This window comes from Aythya fuligula, chromosome 4 (genome assembly GCF_009819795.1).
Source record: "Aythya fuligula isolate bAytFul2 chromosome 4, bAytFul2.pri, whole genome shotgun sequence".
Classification (NCBI taxonomy): Eukaryota; Metazoa; Chordata; class Aves; order Anseriformes; family Anatidae; genus Aythya; species Aythya fuligula.
In genome coordinates, this window is record NC_045562.1 from 46598413 (window position 1) to 46622221 (window position 23809).

General features: G+C 38.7%; 1 protein-coding gene across 2 annotated transcripts in view; it reads right to left on the bottom strand.

Moving 5' to 3' along the window:
* Nucleotides 1-23809, bottom strand: part of BMP2K (BMP2 inducible kinase) — a 64123-nt gene that overhangs the window by 6611 nt on the left and 33703 nt on the right. The window contains exons 10-15 of one of the 2 annotated variants that reach the window (XM_032186518.1): nucleotides 22468-22628; nucleotides 20249-20427; nucleotides 19098-19193; nucleotides 18293-18480; nucleotides 16184-16341; nucleotides 11776-11889 (exon numbers count right to left, since the gene is read on the bottom strand). In XM_032186518.1, the coding sequence (XP_032042409.1) occupies nucleotides 11776-11889; nucleotides 16184-16341; nucleotides 18293-18480; nucleotides 19098-19193; nucleotides 20249-20427; nucleotides 22468-22628 (896 nt within the window). The remainder of the gene's footprint in view (nucleotides 1-11775; nucleotides 11890-16183; nucleotides 16342-18292; nucleotides 18481-19097; nucleotides 19194-20248; nucleotides 20428-22467; nucleotides 22629-23809) is intronic. The other variant, XM_032186519.1, reaches the window with a different exon arrangement.

Genomic DNA, 23809 nt, shown 5'->3' on the forward strand with positions numbered 1-23809 from the left:
CTCTAAAATGATCTGGCCCATCCTTTAACCTGGCACTGCCAAGTCTACCATTACACCATGTCACCAAGCACCACACCTACACATTTTTTGAAGACCTCCATTCATGATGATTCAACACAAATAGCAAAGCAATCAACAGCATAACAATGAAGAAATAGAAATGAAGGGACAAATGCATTTTCCAGCATTTCCGAACTTGAAATAACTTGAAATAACCCCCCCACACACCCCAATCCTTGAGTTATAACTGTAATTTGGACTCTTAAATCCCACTGAAAATTAAGCTAGATTGTCGTGGCCATTTGTGCATTTGAAGAGGTGTCTCCAGGTGCTTTCTCTGTGTGTCAGCAGAAACAGCCTCTCCCTATTAGGGCCTTTCCCATGATTTATGCCAACAGAATTTGAAATTGTGAAATGCATTGTGAAAGCAACATTGGAGGCTTTTACAAGTTTTGTTTCATTTTGTTTTTAAGCAACACTTGCTTGGTGTTTGCAATCTATGCTTTGAGCATATCTTTCAGTCCCTTCTAACTTCTAGAGCAGCAATTCAGGCAAAAATAAATTATCCAGTTGGCTTAAGTTTCAGAGAAGTGTTTTCTTGTTTGTTTGCAACTAAGATCGATCAGCTCAGTTTCTCCCCAGCAATGGAATCTATTTATTCATTTTGTTCTGACATCTTCATCCCTGATATTTACTAACAACTAGAGCTAAGAGGACTCTTTCATGGGGCAGTTAGCTTTGAAATACTGGGAGCAGCAAAAACTTTGTCAGTATACTAAACAGATGCCAACAGCACACAGACTAGATAAGCTTGCCTAGTGCCACTAGTATGGCACTCATCACACATACAAAACAAGTTTCACTCTGTGATGAAGCCATGCTGCTGCATGGAGAGGTTTTCATGAGCATAAGTGACTTTCAGAAGTCTATCGGAAGAGAATGAGTAGGAGGAAAGGCAAAGCAGTTTCAGCCGGGCAAAGTTTATTTTTGCTCTTGTGACATCCTTTTCTCTCCACCAGATCACACCACAGACAAGTAGGTTTGTAAAATACCTGACACTTAACACTAAGAACAGCAATGCTAATTCACTTCTTTGTGCACAGAGTAACTACCTCAAACTGGAATGCAAGACTTTGAAGTGAGGCTGTATTACAATCAGACCGAGTATTATGTTGGTACCAGCCTTCAGGTGGGGATTAGAACAATGGCAAAACCCAGTTCCTGTTCAATAAGCTACCACAGCTGTGCAGCTTTGTGTCTGCTTTTAATTAAGGAATGACAAATGCAGTGGCAATACTGCCTGTATCACAAGACATCTCTCTTCCCCAGTTCACCTACCTTCATACTTACATTGTACCTGACTTCAGGCTTTTGAATTTGTAGAGGTTTGCTTATCAGTGACCAAACCTCTCAATGCCATGAGACAAAACTGTTGCGTGCTGCAGGATGTTGGTTTGGCATCCAAGAGCAAACACAGCGTGTCGGAGTCTGCTTGTAAGCTTGCAGAGCAGAGAGAACGTTCCTCTCGCTCCTTCGTGAGTTAATATCAGCCAGCACAATCCTTCTGAGGTCCATGAAGACAGTGCCAACAATTCCTTTTCAGTAGTGGGATTGCTTTAGAGGAACGTTAGGTGACACTGCTCATCAATTCCACAACAGAGCCTCTGCTCAGACCAACCTGTGTGCAGTCCGTGCGCTGCAACTGACGCTGGGCACACACACCCAGAGCTTCTTTTTACTTGACCCTAGTGTAGGGCTACCTCTCCTGCATGCAAAGTACTCCCAGCCCTCTGAACAGAGCTGGACTCGTAACTGCTAAAGAGCAGGTATTCAGCAAGCCCTCCAACACATCTCCCAGCGCGCTGGGAAGTTATCCCTAAACCAGGCACGGCTCAGGGGAACACGTGATTGTATGCAGACACACAAGAAAGGTATTATACAGTCATAACTGCCTAACGCGCATATATTGTTGCTTCAAGCTATTTCTGACAACTAAGTAACCTATGTTGTGGAAGGGAAATACTACCCACGTTGCGCTTTGTGGAACCTAAGAAGTTTCCTTTATAACTTCAAGACAAGACATTTATCCTACTCAAAGCTATTTTTGTTGCTACACTCTGTTGCCACACAGTGGGAAAGAAGTTGAGTTCTCAGACTATCGCTTTTGAGGTTTTATAACAAATGAGGCTTTCAATATGCCCTGTGAACACTCTAGGAGGACCCTCTTTAAGATTTCAGCTCGTAGTCAAGTGTAGGAAAGATGCCCATATGTTGACAGCATTTTAAACTTGGAAGCAACATGCTCAGTTCAGAGGTAGCTCTTATCAAATCAAACAATGAAGAAGTATGTTACTTCTCACGTTCCTGTGCAGGAATTAAACTGCTTCATGATGCAGAACTGGAAGAGAGCTGGTGGATGCAAAGAAAAGTGGGTTTGCAGAAGCAGCAGATGAAGCAGGAAGCATCACATCCAGCTGGAATCCCCTCAGAAGGGTTATAATCTCTCCTATGTAGAGATAATACCCATCTACTTAGGAGACCTTCTCCACCTCACCTGTCACTGTCTACTTCCAAGACTAGCCTTAACTGCACATGCATTTCTCCAGGACAGCCAAATCCTCTCTTAAAACTTCAATTTCATAAAGTCTTCAGCCTTCAAGAACCACATGCAGTTGTGCTACTAGCAGCAGGTACAGCCACCTGTAGAAGAATGCAACAACGCCTTCGTGTTCTGCATTCATCTTGCTCCCACAAGTATTTAGTATTATCATTTATTCTAAAAAATGTTTTTTAGAGAGAAAAAGCCTATATAAGATCCTCAGCTCTTATGAGAAACAGGTTTTCCCCAACTGCCAAAACTCATCCAAAACATTACTTACGTAACCTCACTTACACATTACAGAAAACAAGAGAAACGAACAAGTCTAACACCTACTTGGGACAATCTCTACTGCTTTGTGGGTAGGAAAATGTCAGATATAAATTTAACCATCTCTCGTCTACCCAATTCAGTCATAATCCATTTGACCCCTGTTCCCTCAGCACTTCCAGGTTTGGTCCAACATACTGACTGTATTTGATAAAGCCACATGCAATTTTGGAGGCTGTTCAGCTCTTGGAGCTAAAAAAGCATTCTGCTCCATCAATTCATATACCTTTTTTTTTTTTTTCCTGGTGATCCAAATAAATGTTCATATAATGCACCAAGATAAATTCAAACATCAAAGAAGGACTTCACTGACAACCAGCTTATGCTTGCCTGAAGGCCATAGCAAGTTGAATTTACCTATGAAGATGCACATACCCCACTAAGCAGCCTGAACTAATAAGACACTGGGCACCATGAACACAGGACACTGCGTGCTTGGCACTAACTTCTTACGTCTCTAGCATCAATCCTGGGAACAAGGGATGTTCCTCATGAAAGCTGTTATTAACAAGCTCCATGCACATCGAACTAGGTTCCTGGCCTTCTAAGCTAATGAAAAGTAATGCTTCCCATTTAGCATTTATTTTTGTTAAAAAAATGCTGCAGTTTCATCAACTCAGTATGTTCTTAGGATTGAAAAAGCTGAGGGATGGACGTATGCACCACTTCTTCCTCAAAAATAATTCAACCATCTTATTATCTCTTGTTCTTGTAAAACAAAAAGCAATCACATTTCAGGCCATTTCTTCTTTCACAGGGAAATCAGCATACAACTTCCAAGCCAAGTAAGGTTCTCTCTTCCTATGCTTAAATTTAGACTGGAACATTAAGTTTTAGAAGGTAAATTTCTTCCTTTTTTGAGAAGGAATTAATAACCATTTTCTTCATTCAGCAGCCATTTTGCTCGTTTGCAACTGCACCCCAACTCACAATAGGAGTTTGCAGTAATGTATTTCATGTATGGATTTAAAAACAAGCTGACCAAAATGACTAAAAACATCAGGTGATTAGGGGCTGTGAGCTGTTTCTTGTTTGCTTCTGGTGTCAGATTGCTTCTTATCTACTGTAATTTTAAATGCTACGTATTTGCTTTACCACTAAATTAGAATCTGGATTATTTGGCTGCTTGCTCTAGATTTCCCAAAGGTACAGCCTTCACATTGCGCTGTAAAACCCTCTATCTCCCAAATCCCGCTGTTGTCAGTATTTACTGGAACACTAATGTTAACATAAATGCAATTAGATTTAAAAGGGGGAAAAATGAAATATTTCTAGGCTAGATAGCACCAGCATGTACACAACAAAAAACCCTTAATGTTTGTGAATATCTATGTGAGTTTACACTCTATGCTTAGACCTTTACAGATAATTTACATATGCTGAACACTGTTTAAAAAGTAAAGGGTTTTGGGACAAGAAGGGAACACACAATGGATCTTGCAAAAAGGATTTAAATATTATTTGTTAATTGTTGTCACAGTCACACTCGCCGGAAGACAAACTGCAGAAGGACATCAGCAGGACAGAAGAGATGATACCAACAGCTGCTGACATGCTGCACAAATAATTTAAGTCACACTTTTCAGGCTCTCAGCACACCTCTCCAGACAAAACATACATCAGACAGGACTCGACAATGCGTGGTCAGACATGGAAAACAGTTTCACAAAGCATATTCCATGCGCTGGTACCAATATAGGAAGCATTACAGCATCTGTCAGTAGGCACACTTAGGACTGTTACTCTTGCTGACAATATCCAGGTGATTTTGGGAGTCAATCTAGTCTTCAGGGAATCCGTATTAGCATCCTAAATCTCCTTCTTGAATCTAACAGCTACAACCCCTAGAAGTGGGATGAAGTCAGGAACAATTCGTTGAGGGACTGCACTTTCTTGAAACTCCCTTGATAAGCAAATATAAGCAAAGTTCAGTAAGTATAGAGACACTGCCTGCTCACAGTGCATGAAGTCCACATGTTGCTTGAATACTTCCAACTCCAAATCGCTCAAGTGAAACGGTAAGCACATTACTTCCAGACAGATGCAGAGACATCATGGAAGGTGTTTATAGAACTAGCAGCAGTATTGGAGTCTCCAATATTGATTAGTTTCAACAACATCTGCTATCTATCCTGGCACTAGCCATCTTTCTGACTTCTTGTTTTTGTAATGGCACTAGGGCTCAGTCATCATGCACTGCCTGCAGCTTCAACGTCCTTGTTGAGCCATCTTAGGAATGGAGAAACACAAAGGAAGAGGAAGCACAAGCCTGTGCTTATACAAATCCACTGGCCCGCTTAAGAAAACTCCCTAGAAATCCTTTCCAGTTGTACCACCATCACAGCGACAGGCAATTAATTACTTGCCTGGTAGCTCATCAGCTTCACACCCCTCATTTCAATGCCAACAACCTCTGAACAGGCTTTCTCCATTTCTAGGTCTTAAACCCTGAAGTTCCTCACATCCACCTTCTCTCTCCTCCCAGCAGGTATCAATGTTAATGCTTTATCACAGCAAGACACTTAATGCATTTTGTACAGAAACAAAATAGGCAAACAGACAGTGACTTTTACAGGGATTAGCAATGCACACGCTACAGTCACAGCACAACCTTATTAAAAGTTTCAGGATCAGCACCTATGACCCTACGTGCACAGCCTGAACAAGAAAGCAAGTAGCATATGTCAAGTGACACTCCTAGCTGCAGCTCCTCCTACTACAGGCTTTTCAAGAAAAGCCTTGAAAAAGCTTTTCAAGAAAAAGTTGTGAAATATTTCAGAAGTGGTGACCTGACTGCTCCCACATTTATGTTTTTCAGGAAACAGCCAGTATCTTGCTTTCTTCTTCATTTTGTATCAAGGTGATGTAAATCAACAGAGCCACCTGCTCCATGCAGGCTTCAGTTTAAGACACTGCTCTTACACCTCTTCTAGACTGATGCAGCCAAAATTAGAAAATGGTTCTGCACATGCTCTCATCTGCAGTGTCTGTGGCTTACTCCCAGTGACAGGGAGAAAATGGCAGCAGACTGGTGTCAAAACCAGACCAAAGGAACAAAAACATCTTCCATATAGCTGTCAGCTTTAAAGCTAGGATGGGAATGATTTTGTTCTAGTGTTTTCAACAGCATTTCAAAATCTTTCACTCCTCAGGAAGTTAGTAAACTAAATAAATACTAAAAGCACTACAAGTAGAAACTTATTGTGCCAAAATGGAAAAATTTCCCTGTTAATGACAAGTTAATGCTCTGGTCAAATAGATACCAAAAATTAAGTGTTCCGTCATGTTGATTTCATGCAATCTTCTCAAACTGAACTGCTGCAAAGACTGTTCAGATGAATATTTATAGAAAAGCTGAAAAATGTGGAGTAACATCTGTTTGTAATGTACTGTTCAGATTACTACACTTCTAATCAGGTTTGCATCTTGTAGGAGACAATTGTTCTTCGCTCAAATGCAAGCCAGGTGGAACATCTTTAATCATATAAGAAGATCCCAATCTTCAAGGAAATTTTCTGTTCTGATGTTCTTTTTCTAGACATCCGATTATAAGAGGATGAATTCCCTCTAACAACTGAAGTAATTACATGCCTTCTGCTGGTTCATCATTTTAGGGTATTGCGGGAGTGGCAAAAGAGTGGGGCATAAGGGCTTTAAGCTTTCTTTGAATTGGTAACATACTGCCGCCATCATTCCAGAGCAATTTGCCACATGTCAGGCCCAAGGATTACCCATGCGCTGCAACTAAATCTGCACTACTTCTTTGACAACAGCCAGAGCAGCAGCTGCTGAATACTGTAATGGATTTGCACTGCTTACCACCTTTATTTTCAAGAACAACAACAAAAAAGAATAAAACGCTTCTGCCTAGCATCTCTTGCTTAGAAATTCTTTTGAATACTTGCATAGTCTGTGTGTTGAAGCACATAGAGAAAAAAGGGCGACCGTGACTGTTCGAAGATTTGACTAGAAAAAAAATAAATCAGTGAAGCATTTTGGAGAGGAAAAAGCACACCACTGGCACAGACTGCATATACCATTTATTTTTGCCAAGTGTGAATTATTTCAAGCTCCTTTGAAAGTCTTATTGGGAAAAGACATCTGAAGATGATCTTGATACAGGGAAGCACCCTGAATGTGCACTCCGCAAATATTAACCATGTCCGAAAGCCGTACTGAGGAAAGGTTATGCAGTAAAACATCCGTATTTTCAGGAAGTAAAAAAAACGATATGAACCAATTTTAATTGTCAAGTCAACCAAATCTGGAGGACTGCACAAATGCCCAGGCTTGTGCATTTTTAAACACAATTCAAGAATATCAGTTGCCCAAGCAGCGTTAACTGATGACATGAGCTCTTCAGTGTTGTACAGGAAGCTGATACAAGTTACTTGTGTACTCATGGTTGGTATTTCATGCTAAATGACAGCATGTTGTGTCTCATTTAAGCTCCAGACTGCACCGTAGTCCAATGGCTCCAAGGCTATGGTATATAAATTCCTTGTGGTTTGAAATGTCATTAGAAGCAGCATACAAAATAAGTAACCAAATGAGTAGTCTCTGGCAATTCTTCATGCTGGAAGAATGCACTTCCCTGGTGCAAAGCAGTGCACAGTAATCATCAGCTACTGCTGCAGAGTCCATTCAGTGACACGTCCAGAGCTCCAGACTGCTTCCATCATACTGCTATTAGTGTGCAGTTAGCCCGTTTTCTGCCTGATCCATATAGCTGTGACTATGCGAGTTACATACCACACCACGAAATTGCTCTTATTCCAAGACATATACCATAACGACCACATTAATGAGTCTTTGAGTGCAAAGAATCTGGAAATAAAAAGGAAGACACAGAACCATGCTTCCTTTTATTCCTGGTCTCTGCACAGTGAACACACATGCAGTGACTGGAAAGGGATTGCCTATATATGTTTGAAGAAACAATAGTTAGTTCATCAAGAACCGCTACGTATACAGCACAAAAGATGAGCTTTACAGATATTCAGTAGGACAATTAAACAAACCAGAACTGGAGCTTTATCCTAGTAAGAGAAGCCAGCTCACTGAGGTTCTCCACTGGAGCAAAGCACTTAGTAGATGGCTTCAGGTCCACCACACTGGGGTGGAAATCCCAGGTTTTCCAACTTCTCCACTCCTTACACGGTTCACCAGCATCACAGCAACATTTTGAGAGTTAACTTCAAATATTTTATTACTTTTGTGAATTCCAGTATTAAACTGAGGGAAGCAAAAGGCAAGGCAATTTAGCCCATTCTAATCCCAGAAAGAATTAGCACAGCAAACCGTACTGTGTTCAATACATTTGCTTCTTAGAATTTGGTAACTGCAGTAAAGTTACATCTGTTCCGAGTTTCAGAAATGCTCAAGATGTTGATAAAAGACATTACAAGAGATGCTTAACACACGTGTGAACCAAGTTTCCATTCCAAAATGCTGACTACATGACCCAGTTTTTCCACTGCAACCATCCATTGATTCAGGCAGTGTATTCAGGAACTGCAATCTGTTTTCCACATGCTAGGTGTCTGTCCTAACTGACTACTCAGTGGCTATTCAGCTGTGCTTCCTCCCTCTCTTTTTAGTAAAATACTTGCAATGTTTGTTTTGTTTCCATCAGATTGAGTGGTGGAATTCCTTCTCAACATTTTCTACTCCATTCACCTCAAGCTCTAAGTAATTTCACTGAGCAATAAAATAGATTGTACAACAAGTTTACACGTGGTACTTCCAAAAACACTTTTAATGGGACAGAAACCAAGTGTGTATAACACTAAGTGCTTCTACACCACTTTCTTATCAGCCACAATAGAAGGAACCCATCGTGTTTTGGCTAATTTCAGTATCTGCATAGCCTGCCAAGTGACGCACGTGCTGTTGCTGCCTGTCCATTCCCACCTGAGAAGAGTAAGCAGAGGAGCTCTGACAGACAAGCAGCGTGAGACCATCCACTTCCAGGTTCTCCTTCCCGGTGATCCTTGCAGCAGCAGCAGCCTTAAGTCCACTCCCAGCTCCCCAGGGAAAATCCCAGGGACTCACCACTCACAATGCTGCACAGTCTTTTCCAGGTGAGGTGATCAAAGTTTTAATGTTTTAGCCTCTGTACCACCGTTAGCCTTGCACCACCTTCCCAGACACACGTAGATGATAGCACTTGGCTGGAATACCAGCACCTCATATTAAGTTGTTAAGTCAGAAGATGATACATAACCTTTGGCTTCTTTGCAGCTAACTCATAGCAAATAATAGAGATTTAGTCAAATACTTCTTTCAGAAAATCTGTAAGCTTCCAAAACACAGAAAATTGTCTGGGTCATTCTACCCAGCTACAGTCCACATACAGTAACTTATATGAACCTGAGACTGATGTCACAACAACAAGAAAAAAGCAGAAACAGACCACAATTACAACCCAAAGATTAATAGAATAGAACACGTCTTCAATAGCAACTCTTGCTGCTTAATGAAGTCAAATTTTTACTTTGTTTTTAATTTTAAATAACCTGTACTGGTAACATTAACATTCCATCTTATCACAGATCAAAAAGTCAAAAGTCAGTAGTCAAATCTGGGTGAATAGTAAGAAAACACTCCTTATTTGCACTGTAGACACATTACAAAAATAAATGAAACTTTTTCTCTAAATAGATAAAGCCAGCTTCTTCCCCAAATATTGAGGAAGTGTTTGATATATTAATCATGTTTCACTTCCTACTCAGTCACCCTCCCTCTGACTCCCTGAATGAGATACTCATGAAGACTCTCTCTTAGTTAAATCTCTTATAATAACACAGAACAAGACAGAAAAATAACATTTTACAGCAATGGTAAGAACAAGAGAACATACAAATAAGATTGTTTGTCATTTCTTTTCTAGAAAACACCCACCTAGAAAGAAAATATATCTAAGTCAACATCATTCTTCTTTCCTTAGGTGGCTTACAACACATGCTTTAAAGACACTTCCAAGAACAATCCTGTGTGGAATTCTACAATTTAGTTTGTAGAAGACATTTTCAGATTTAAACACCTATCAGATCACATTTGTTGGCTAAGCATAATTCACTGTTAACAGTGAATTAAGAATACCTTCCTTGAAATCAAGCCCGTATGTACTCTAGTTTAAATCCCAGCTCTGAGCCAGTAGACAAAAGCTACTGAAAAACAAGGGTTTCTTTGTTCCCCTTTGTTTGTTTTTAACAAGCATACATATCAGTTCCAAAACAACTCCAGATTTCTCAAGCAGTGTGTTTTTAGTCCATGACTGAACTTTTGTATTGTTTTGCATGTCAAGAATTAAAGCTCAGATTGAATTTAACCAAGGCAAATTCACATGACATAACATATCGACGCCACTGATTGAAGTCTAAGCTGCATTATATGTACCTTCAAAACAGCAACAATTAGATTTCAAAGGCCAAAGGTGAGAAAATAAATAAAAGTAACTCCTATACACGTGGTTATCAGTGTGTAGAAGAGCAGGCACCTGATAGTTGCCATTGAAAGTTAAAGGTAACTATTATTGTTTATTTGGCATGTAAATTTAGGCTCACCCATAAAACAAACCAACCTCTTTCATGAAGACTGTAGGGTAAATGCTTCCAAACTGACTACTATTGGCAGAGCAAGTTCTCTTCACTTCAGAACTGCTTTCAAATTGTATTAAAATACTGCACTCTAACAAGATGACTCAAAACAACCTTGTCCTCACTGAGTGAGCAGAATGAAGAGAAACTAAGAAAACAGCAATAGACTTAATAGAATTAATTGTTCCTGAATTAAGAATTAAATCTTTCTGACAACAGGAGCAGACACTAATACAGAGACTTGGTGGTTTTTATCCCCCGAACAAACTGCCTTCTACAATACAAAAGCATTACCCTGTTAATTCTTCACCATGTATAGTACAAGAGCATTTGTGAGCAATAAACCCTAGCAGATGATCTTTAAGAATGCAAGGTGAAAGCAAAAGTAAACATAGTTTCTAACTCAGGTTGACCCCGAAGTGATTTATTTTAAGGCACTTTACGCTTTTGAAATTAGATAAAAACAGGTAACAGTTATATTAAGGCACCTTTATGCCAACACAGTCTCAACAAAACATAGGGAAGTGTTTAAGTGGCTCCATAAGCAGCTGAAACTCTTCTGACCATTAATTCTTACACAGCTTTTACTTTACCTCAGGTATCAAAATTATGATTCAAGTACTGATCAGAAAAATGTTAAAACATTAAGTTGCAGGATTATGTAGTTTTACTTTCACAATCAGTGGTCACATACAATGTTATTTTTACTTCCATCCAAGTTAAAAAAAAAAAAAAAATCAACTAAAACACAGTGAATCCCACCCACTCCAAATTTACATATGACAAGATATTTCCCTTGTTTTGAACCAACTTTCTCCAAAAAATATTCAATTCAGTGCAGCAAAAACATACATTCCTTACTTGTCTGGAAAACTGAACTAGTGAAACAGAATTATTTAGAAGTAGGCTATAGGAAATAATCAAAATCTGGTCATAGCAAGTAATTTGCTTTCAGCAGAACTACTGGATCTACTTGAGATTCATACCTCAGTTGTTCAATGTATTTTCACTGCCAAGACAACAGTGTCTGTACATTGTTCAAGTACCAGGAATTGGATGCAGAGATATTTTTTTACTTAGAGGTAATCAACTTAAAAAAATACTGTTAAAAATCATCTACTGCAATGAGGCAGCCAACGTCTTTGATCTTTCTTTGGTCATTTAACTGGACACACATACTCAACAGATGCAGATATATAAGTAGACACATAAACATGAGGTAGTGATGTTACAGTTGTAACTTGCCTGGGTGAGAAATGAAAGGAACAGAACCAAAGGGATCTTCGGGAGGATTTTTCTGTGGAGCAGAATGTAGCTCCACATTCTTATCTGAAGATGCTCTCCTGTCCACCAGCCTGTCTGTAAAAAATAAAAATGAAACAGAACAAAAAATAAAATAAAATAAAATAAAATAAAAATGGCAGGTGTTATGCCAACATAAAGATATCTACTCTTCAGGGTGAGGGAGCTATATACTTGATTTTTACTTTCTTGTTTTATTATGTTTTAAAAGATTTTTCACATCTTAAATTCATACTTCTTGACCATTCAGGAAAATTCACTTGCACAAACTTTTGTTTGTTTTTGTTTGTTTGTTTTTTGGTTTGCCTTTTTTTTTTTTTTTTCCTTTTAATAATACCTCTGCCTAACCAGAAGCATATATTTCCTGGCCAAATGTTTAACACGAGGGCATCTTTTACACCTTATATGCAGCCTATGTGTTCAGCAATATAAACAACTAGTCCTCTGTACTTTTCAGCCTTTTAAACCAGAATCATTATCCAAATGCAGCTGAGACTGCAGATATGAGAGAGCTATGATCAGGTACCACTTGCCACAGCTGACTCTTCACAAGTTATTTATCCCATGACATCCAATACCGTATTTATCCAAGACATACAGCTGTTTCCATTTGAATGACAGGCCCAAAACTGTTCACAGATCCATTCTCTGGGGACTGTCTCAAGTACCAGAAGCACATCTGCACAAAGAAAACCTGCTAAGTGCTACAGCTCCTCAGTTCCTTCAGACTACATACACATCCTGCAAAGGGCACAGGCCCAGAGCAGCATGGGCTTTGCATCCACAGGGGTCTTTGCTAAAGCATTGAGATGGTTTTGGGACTAACAACAATCTTTGTGCAGCGTGAAGCATACTGGAGTATTTGTTCCTGGTGAGAATGCTGACTGTCCATAGCTCCCAGTTTCACAGAGCATTAAGTAATTACAGGAGCTCCTTCAGTAACAATCCATAAACCAGACAAACAGTGTACACAGAGACCACAAACTCCATCTTTTGACTACATCAAAGTGCTCCACAATAAGTACTCAGTTCAGAAGTCTTCATGCAACTGCTTATTAATTCATATAGCAATGATCATCTTTTTACTATGGAAATCTTCCCCAAGTCTAAGCAAAGTATTCTGCTCTAGGAGCTAGCTCCCTTCGTAAAGATAAAAAAATGAATCACCAGAGCAATACCCATCACTAAGCACACCAAACATTAACCTGTTATAAATACAAAAAAATCAAATAGCAAAGGTAGCCTGACAAAAACAGTGACGTCTCGATCCTCTGACAAGGGCTGTACATATTCCTGTATTATTGGCATGAGCAACAAATTCAAAAATATTTTGAATTCATGTATAATGAATGCATCAGCTCAACAATACAAGCCAAGCTTTTGCACATGGAAAGAAAGGATTAGCATTCTGAATGCCACACTCAGCACTACGTAACACAACCAAAAAACAGACTTATGCAACACTGTACACGAGTTCTACAGGACAGGACAGCCAGTGGATTTAGTAACAGAAAATAAAACAATCTCTTTGCCAAACCCAAATCTTCAATTCTCCTTCGTCCAGATGGCAAAATGATTCACAGTAAACTCAAAAACTGAACACAATTACTTGGCAGTAAAACATCAACTTTCTCTCACAAGAAATAACCTAAATCTAAAGAGAATTGAGCATTGACCCTTAAGACACATTTGAGAAAATTCCAGAAAGTATTACACAGTTAGTTTTATAGCCACAATTTTTAATTGTACAACAAATCTCCCAATTTCTCATTACTCCAGGTAAATTTGAGCTAGTACAAGTAGACAAAATTCAGCATAAATATTTTGCAGCAGCAGTAACACTGCAAGGGAAGCTCGTAAGATCTTTGGCACAACTCCTGTAATACCAAAAAAAAAAAAAAAAAAAGTTAAAAGGACCTTGAAATCTTTTACTTATGTATCTGTGTGCACACAAACACACAGATTAGAACTAACAACCCCACCAGCTCCACTTAACCTCTAACTGAAATCAAGCCAGAAGCCCGAAGACAATCTCCAGCTCCATCTCATTACGTATAAACAAGCCTGCCACCTAGTGTACTATTGGTCAAGTCAACAATAATGATTTTTGACATTTTCTGTATTCCAGTGACTGAAAAACCCTAGCATTGGTTATTACTGAGCAGAACTATGCCATTATGTTTACATTCCTCATAGAGCATTTGAAAGTATATGGCATATTATCACATCGAGCTCTTGTGTGCACTGATTTATTGTCGCTCAGAGGTGAAGGAAGAGCCAAAAACATGCCTAAATTAGATCTATTCTTTAAAGTGTTTATAGCATTTTAGCACATAGTACAAACATTGGATAAGGGAATTAAAGTAGCAGTTAACTGTCCTATCTGCTACAGATTTAATGGAAGCCGTTAGCAGCATTTAGTTCCAAGTTATTCTTTCTTCTTCTATAAATGCAGTCTAACAGTTCATATCCAGTTCAGCATTTTGGCATATAGAAGGGATTGCACTGTCATGCTCTCACGTTGGTGAGCCAGCTGCAACTGTTAGGAGGCAAGCAGTGACAGCCAGGACCTCTGGACAGCTTTATGACTATCTGAGCCACCCTCTGCTTTGTGTTTGCATGGTTCTGTATCAAATTCTCATAACCCAACTTAAATACAATGTCAGAAGGCCTAACAATGAGGTGTACAGAATGAAATACACATAGCATAGGTGTTCAAGACTGTCATAAAGCTTCCTCACTGAACAGCTTTATAGGAAGCTTATGAGAGCCTACAAGGAAAGTAATCATCCCATTCTTAAAGCCATTGACTTAAATAATTCTTTATTATTCTAGACTTCCATTAAAATTTGTAAACAATCACAACGTGTAAAACAGAATAGTCAAATTCCGTTATTTTGCTTCATGTCTTCCAACAGTTGGTATTTTCCCAGATTACTAGAAGCAGCCTATTCAGCTACACCATGCCAACAATTTCTTATACAGCATCTTCCAGCTTTTCTGTAAAGCCACTTTAAGTATAACCTTGGTTAATATATTCTTCTCTACTTAAATTTGTTTGTAACACATGGCTTAGCCAAACCAAATTCATAAAATTTAACTAAACTATAGTCAGATATCCACCAGTCAGATAAAGATTCTGGAAATGGATAACGTTATACTGACCTTTTGATTCAAGCTAACCTACTTCAGATTCAAAGGTTCATCAATTCAAAGTCTTCTAAGGCTTTCTTTGAAATGAGCAAGCCTAACATATCCAATTCTACTACTTTGAAAAATAATTTCAAATCACAAACTTAGACTTGCAAAGAATCTTTACTCTTCAGCTAGTATGTTATCCATTTCCTCAAAATGATAGCAAGAATGGTTGTTTTACTGCAGAATGCATATAAGGCTCCATCTGCATCTCAAAAATAGGAGTCTTATGAGATCAATGCAGGAAACAAGTGGAAACCATCAGCTATCCCTGGAGACAGACACAAATCATACCAATGACGCTCCTTCAGGATGAATGTGTAACGCGCACATCTCATTCAGCTACATTTAAGCACCCAGAAATCCAAGAAGAAAGACTCAACTGAAAGCACCATTTTTTTCCAATTACCTGAAATTCCACTTTACTATCTTTTTAATTGCAATAGACTTGCTGAGAGTATATATGTTTGTTTTGTTTTTTGACATTGTCACATCTTACAAGTCTTGCAAATAAATCTGACCGTGAAAAATTGTTTTAGGAAGAGCATCTAATGAACATGTGTTAAGTAATTAAAAAAAAAGCAAATAACTCCAAGTAAAAACCATTGAGATAGCTGACTTCAAGAGAGAAAAAAAAGTTTATTCAACTATTGCCATATCAGAACAATAAAGCAGCCCTTACATGTAGCCACTCATCAAAAAGGACATTACAAAACATTAACATAATGTAATAGATCATTTTCTTTCAGGCATTTTCAAAGGACATATCAGACCCACAGAATCTTCTGCTCTCGTGTGCAAGAAAAAAAAGCTGAAGAGGAATGAAGCAAGCAGCCAAACTGTTCTGACAACATACCTCTGCTGTTCAGAGCTTTTTGACAACCAAGGTGACGTAAGCAGTGCTTAAGAGCTAAAATATAGCCATTTCTGCAGTATTTCAGCCAGTAACTACCAGTTATAGACAGTGAGCTCCTATTGCACACATTTTCAAAATGAGGAAGGAAAGAAGACAGGCCCAACTCTGCCCTCAAATGCTCAGAAAGAATTTTCTGTACACAGACCACAGGCCCTTCGATAAGACAGGTGATGGCACTGCTGAGCAACTATGGAGCCCTTATTTACTCTGAAGCAAAATAAGCCTTCAAGCGTCCCTTACTTGATCTTAGCAGGTCAAATTCTCTGTCCAGCAGCTCCTCCTCTGTCAACTTGGAAAAATTGTCCTCTCCAAATGGATTCCAGCCTGACATATCAGGTGGGTTATTGATGCTCTGCTTTGGGTAACTGGTAATTGTCTCAGCATCAGGAATACCTGACCTGTAAAGTCAGTTCATGGAAACAAAAAGTAATGTTATAGGATTGTCTATCTGGGTGAAAATGGATTATATGCTTCATTATGTCAAAATATTATATACAAATAACACACATGCATTAATGGCTTATCTGAAATATATCTGAAAACTAATTAAAGATAAAATGAAACACTTAGAACATGTGGTTTGGCTCCATCATTTCTGTATGCAAACCTTGTACACTTCGTCAATTTATTAATTGTAACAAAAGCACAGAACCTTTTGTCAGAATGGTCTGCAAGACTAAAAACTCTATTTCACCTTGTTCATTCCTATACTGTCATAGCAGTCTTGTTTTCTTAAGAAAAAGAAGAAAACAGCCCATCAGGTACATTCAAAATTTTTATTTACTCTCCTTATTTGCTTGGATACTAGAAAACCTTTGATCAGATGCATTTTCCATTTCAAGCAAGTTTTGGCAAATTAAGTCTATCACTTATCCAGTTGTCTGAATTGAACTAGAAAAGCAATCAAATAACAAGTTACTGCCTCTTAAATGGTTCTCCATCTATGCCTAGACGGGCGCTGCAGGCCACACATGCAGCCAAGCTCCACGAGCAACCATCGCTCCAAGGCAAGAGGAAGGGCAAAGGGCTCCCTCCTCTCAGTTCATGTCCTCTCAGCCCTTCCTACAGGACTACTTGCTCTTTCTACTGAGAGAAGGGCAACACATAATACATCACAATGCAATGCAACACACGTAGTACGTCAAGAGAAAATAAATTGCCCCTTGCTATAAGATAAGCAGTCATATTTTGGGTTAAAAGATCACCCTTAAGCAATGCAAATTGTTGCTATCTCTCTAGTCATTGATTTGAAGCTTAATAGCAGCCATAAATCTTTAGTCATACACACATAAGAATACTATTTACTCTGTCCAAAGGCTTGACCAAAGAACGGGTATTAAGTGGCAGATCTGGGCACAGAAGCACAGGCAAATACTTTCTGCTAGAGATTATACTACCTAATAGGTGTGATGAAGCCAAACAATATAGTGTATCAACCCAGCAGGAAAATATTTTGCCTTTTACTCTTTCAACACACAGCTAGAAGAGACTAAAAATGACAGCAGCAGGTGAAACATGCAGGTTTCAATATTAACTGAAAATCTGTATCGACAAAGACTGTACTATAGACTGCAGGGTTACCATTAAGTACAAAAGGCTTCTATTTCAAATGCAGTAATAGTAGGCAACTACATGTGCATGTGTCTCTACACACACACACACACACACACACACTAACCTAGCTCAGAACATCAGTGAAACTAGGCAAGTGTATGATTTTAAGTTATGAAAAAAACTTTTAGTTGTTACTTTAATTCTACATATTGCTTCCAGTGAGAATTCATGAGAAAGTCATTTTCCATTATACATTACTTAACAAGGGGAAATCCATGGGCTTCTTCAAAGGGACCTTCTCAGTGATACATTCCATCACAGAACAAAGTCAGACCACTGATCAACAGACAGAAGAGTTGAAACCTCTACCAAAACAATCTCAACTATAAAGCCTATCTTAAAGCAGTATCCTCCAAATTGGATTGAAGAACAAGAAATGGTAAAATTATGGTTTGAGATAAGTTTCAAATGCCCACTGCCTCATTAAATATATGCTATGAACACCCATACGTAGCAAGTTGCTCAGCAGTCAGTTTCCTGGGAAAAGCCCATGGACAAGAAAAAACAGAAGATAAGGACTTAAATTAAAGTTCTATCAGGCTCATCTATTGATGAGTTGAGTGTCCCTGTCTCCTCCCCTACAGTGCCCCAAATATCCATTACCACTAAGCAATTAGTTTTAGCAATTCTTTACTACTGAAAAAAGCAATTTGTGCAGAAGGGTAGTAGTGCTTATTACAATCAACAATGTAAGCAATTAGTAATCCTTGGGTACACCTGTGTCAGAATACTTGCCTGTTTGCAGCATAGGGAGAATCTGCCACCATTCCAGCACGTGCTGGAAGTGATGTAGGGTAGGAGATTAAGGCTGGTGAGAAGTCTTGTGGAGAAGTGATAAATTCAGGAGATTGCGGCTGTTGTGACCGCTGCTGCTGCTGAGCAAGCATCTGCTGCTGTATAAGAGCCTGCTGATATTGCTGCGCCTAAATAAGACAGTCACCACATTACTAAAATTCTCATAAGACAATGCAAAGCTTTTTGCTAACTAATAATACTGGCCTCACAGCCAAATGCACCAACAACTATCGAACTCCAGAAAAGGCTGGTAGCTTCACCAGAAACAAGAAACCAGTCTGTCCACTAAATAGGTGAAAAGGAATTGCCTTGTGATTTCTTCCTCTTCCAAAATATTGCTTAGCTTTCTATAATTATTGAAAACTACATACATGCACTAAATTAGTTTGACATACCATGTTCTTACAGATAAAGAATCAGTTTCACAACAATTTCTTTTGACTTCTGAAAACATGTTATGCCAGTTAGCTTTCTTGCTTTATGAATACCTTTTATATGTCTAAATTTACACCATGCTGTAGCTGCATCACATAGAGCATGCAACATTTACATTCTCCTGAAAACACTGAGAAAGTAACTAAAAAGACTTCTCTTCTTGAACCATGAGAAACAATAATAGCCAAAACATTTTTTGAAGTACTTAAAAGGGGTACTCTCAAACTTGTGTTGCTGGAACTTCACAACAGACTTATAAACTGAACATATATTTGAAAACTGTGCCATCTACATTCCGTTCTTGACATACCATAGCAGGATACTGAGATTGGGAAGGTTGCTGCTGGTACACAGACTGCATCAACAGCTGCTGTTGGACCATCTGCTGGTGCATTGCTTGTTGATACTGTATTTGGAAAGAACAAAATATCATTAGGAAACCACAATCCCCATATTTAGAATATACAGATATTTAGAAGAAGCATTGATTAAAATATCAGCTCTGTGTCTCAACAGTGTTCTTCAGTTAAGACACCACATGACTGGGAATCAGCTTATAACTCTGTCAATACATTTTAATGACTGTGCTTGGAGGCTTTTCCACTATGATTTTTTTTTTTTCCCAGCTAACACCAGCCTGATTAACAAAAAAATTACAATACGTATTTTGCACTGCCTTTTCCAAGGCAAGCCATTAAACACCCCGACTTCTGTCATTTTCAGGAGTACTATATCTCTTTGGAAAGCAATTCAGCTGTGCTTTTAATAATAGCACAACTCAACAAGAAAAAATAAAGAAATACCAAGTGTCTTGGACAGACTCTGAAAATTCCCATCTGATCTAGATGCTGTTTGGTTCTTCTTAAGAGTATTTCTGCTGTGCAACTTAAACAACCAGGCTTGAAAGTAAGCAAGGTGGGCAGTGTTATGATATTTAGTATCCATGAAAAATATTGGTTGACATAACTACAAAAAGGAAGCTCTTCATTGACCAAGAGAAAGCAAAAACAGCTACAAAAGTACTTAGATGGTCTACACACCAGAAGCATACCATCTACCACAAGCACAGCATCATCTACATCACTCCTAATATTTCTTTCAAGCATGTTCATGCATACATGAAACCTTAATTTGGGCCACACAGTGTTGATTCAAAGCAAGCAAGGTTTCTGGGTGAAGCAACAAAAGCGAGACAGCACAAAGAACTCAACTTTCCAGGATAAGCATTACAATGCAAAAGACAAATGTGAAAAGCTAAAAAAAAAAAAAAAAAAAAAAAAAAAAAAAAAAAAAAAAAAAAAAAAGAGGAGGGGCAGGAGCTACAGTCCCTTTCTTTATCCTAGCAGAAAGAAGCCAGGTCACAACAGCAGAAGCATTTAACTAGAGCACAATTAAAAATGCTACTAACAGACAGTAACATGCTGCTCTTTTAGCACAATTTGTAACACATTTGACTTGTACCTGCTGAATGTAAGCCTCCTGAATTGAAGGGTGCTGCTGCTGGTGATGTAAATGGTGCAACTGCTGTAGTCTCCAGTCCCCCTGCTGCAGCTGCTGGAGAACTCTGTTCTGCTGCGGATGATGCTGAGTGGTCCCTTGGGACAGCAAGATCTCTTGCCCATTTCCAGGTCTTGGGGTTCCTGTAATATTAAGACAACACTATTAACATACTGACTTCTGAAATTTAATTAAATGTTCATTAACATTTTAAGGTGAAACGTAGTCCCCTTCCTAGTTTGACCAGTGGTACAGTTTGTATATTATGCAATTCGGTTTTTATCTTCTAATAACTCAAACCACGCTTATCTCTTCTGACTCAAAACTGAGACATACCCTTACACTCTATATTCTTAAGACAATTTGATAAATTCATTCTTGAGAGAATGCAATTAAGCCTTTTGCATTTTATATACCTAAAAGTAAAGTACACAAAATACCCGAACATCAGCTTCATACAGCAGTTGTCCAAATACAGACCTGTGCCCCTTAAAATCTTGTTTTTTGTTTTTTGTTTTTTTAACTAGCTGTTGGGTCACGTTTTGTATGACTTAAACAGATCACTGTATGAGCTTCACAATTAAATTATTTTTGCTGCCTTTTAATTAAGCAGTTACTAACACAAATCAATTCATCTTGCATGCTTTATTTATCTTCTGAAGTGCACAGTAATCATCTGATACTTGTCGTATCAGGAAAAGCTTTCTAAGTTGTATATTATTTGGATCCTATCTAGTAGAAGTTGCTTACGCATGGGATGCCAACATTCCCAGTGGCCTTTTGATTGGAAGCTTTCCCAGCTCCATCCCTGAAGCTACTCTTCCATCAATCCCATCTCTGCTTGATAAGGCTAAATCAACAACAGGGCAATATCTTGGCTTTGGAGGAGCAGCACTGACAAGTAGTGGACTGCCAGCAACGTGCAACTCTGGTTCACTTACGTCCTGGTATTCACCGGGATAGAGTTAGCTTTCTTCCTGGTAGCTTGTATGGTGCTGTGTTTTGGACTTAGGATGAGAATAATGCTGACCACACACCAATGTTTTTAGCTGTTACAAAGCAGAGCTTACACTAAGCAAAGGACTTTCCAGCTTCTCATACCGCCCTGCCAGTGAGGAGGCTGGGGGTGCAGCAGGAGCTGTGAGGGGACAGAACCAGGACAGCTGACCCAAAGTGGCCAAGGGGATATTCCACCATATGGTATTGAGCTGAACAATAAAACTGGAGGGACTGCTGCTTGTGGGGTGGCTGGGCACCGGTGGTGAACAATTGTGCTGTGCATCACTTGCTTTGTATATTTTTATCATTATGATTACTATTATTATTTTCCTTTCCTGTCCTATTAAACTGTTTTTTTTATCTCAACCCACAAGTTTTTAACCCTCCTCTCCCCATCCCAGTGCAGAGAGGGAGGGAGTAAAAGGCTGTGTGGTGGTTAGCCACCTGCCAGGATAAACCACAACAACTTAGCAGTCATAACACGTACTGCAGTGCAAAAACACATAAGATCACAGAGTGCAATTAGGAAAGTACTTAAAATTAAATTAAAACTATTTCAGTGATTAGTACAGCCCTACCTCTCTTTGAATGAGGTACAGATCCTCAGAAAGGATTTATTGAAAATGCCACATGATTTTATCTGAATTACATCTCTGTTGCACCAACAGTACAATGTGAAATGCTCTGGTCAATCATTAGAAGAGTCAAGTTTTTACATGGTGCTAGCCTATCAATATCACCACCATTTTATTACTATCTCATAACTTACTGAGGCACAGGAAATGCATTTTTCCTAAGAGAATTAAAGCTTTACGTGATTAACAAAGAGTTCAGTGCTTGCACTGAACTACTTGGAAGTCACAACTGAGTATGAACTTCTATCCTGCAGTCCTCAGCAGGAAAGTTAGTCTAAATAAAATCAGTGTTATGTACACTGAGAAAAAAAAATACCTTGGCTTCTTCACTATTTGCATTTAGTTTTTGTGGCACCTATTCAAACTTACCACTTGCACATTTAGAGTCATCCAGAAGGGATGAAGATTTGTGGTCTTTTTTTTTTTTTTTGACAAACAAAAAAAAGGAAGTGAAATGAAGTTTCGAAGGTTATCCTTATTAGTTTAAGGAGGGAAACAAACTCGATTCTTCATTTGTTTCAGTCAGTCCTTAAGACTTGAGTAAGATACCTTTTTGCCCACGATTACCAAATGCACCAGGAACTTGTACTTTGACTGGAGTTGCTGAGCTGTGGATCGTCAGAACACTGGAAGTGGCAGTGCTTGAATTGGCCTTTGGTCTCTGTCGCGGTGCAATTGAGGTTTCCGTTGGTCCAACAGTATCTGTTATTCTGAAACAAGATTTCCACATAAGAAACTTCATTAAAGATTGCTTCTGCTTCTACCTTTTTCTTTATAGTTCAATTGCATCTCAATCATGTGGTACTGTACTTAAAAACTGCATTTAAATAGCTTAAAATTTGTTTTTACAATTCCTGTCACCACCCACTGCAGCCATAGAAGATAGCACTGCTGCACAACACCTTAAGAAGGAGCCATGCAACAGGATTATTCCCAAGGAGACCAAAGCACTTGATTAAATTTCTCTATGCAAGCTTTCCTTAGTTCACAGTAGTAATTAAAAATTATCTGCAAAGCTCGAGGCAGCAATCCTGTGACTAGAGATACGATTACTGTTCATATATACAGGAAATAAGATTAAGAAAAATCTTATCTGTTAAGTCAATTCATTTCTACTTTCAAAAGAGATTTAACCTCTAGTAGTTATATCACTCAAACTTCTCCAAGTATTTGTGTCTACCTTGCAGTACTTCAGACTTGTGTAATATTCCCCCAAAGGCAAAGAAGACGCTCAAAAAAGGACTTGGGAGCTTAATCTCCCTGTCAGGTTACAGTATAAGCATTTCTTAAAATTGTCCAACTGCTTAAAAACATTAATTCACCAGCTGAGCTCCAGTATCTAACACCTCATTAGTTCCTACCATATTATATTGAGATATCTATCTGCCTTAACCTTCTGTAACTTGAGCCATCAGAAACACATGACTTAGGAAGAACTATAAACTTTCCTACTAGCAGTCAGTTAAAAACATTATGCCATCACTATTCAATGCTGGCGCGCCACTGCATTTTACTAACTGACAGCAGAGCCAGCAAAAGCAATCACTACCTTAAAGCAACACACACATCTACACAGCTCAAAACATGGCTTAAATGAGCCCATTCGTTCGCTTCTCATTCACAATACACTAATGAAGTTGCTGATAATTGTAGCTGAACATCCACGTAATTAAGCTACACATTTGTAGGTTCAGAACTTGAAAAACTTCATTAACAAGGAATGAAAGTGTAAGGAATTCCTACAGTTTTAGTATTAAGCACACAGCATATACCGCTGCAGAATCAAAAAGCATGAATAAACACTCTGTTTTGTTTCTGTTTTTACTTAAAAGTACAAACAAGGCAATGATTTGGTATAGAAATCTGAATTTTCGTATACAAGTCCAGTTAC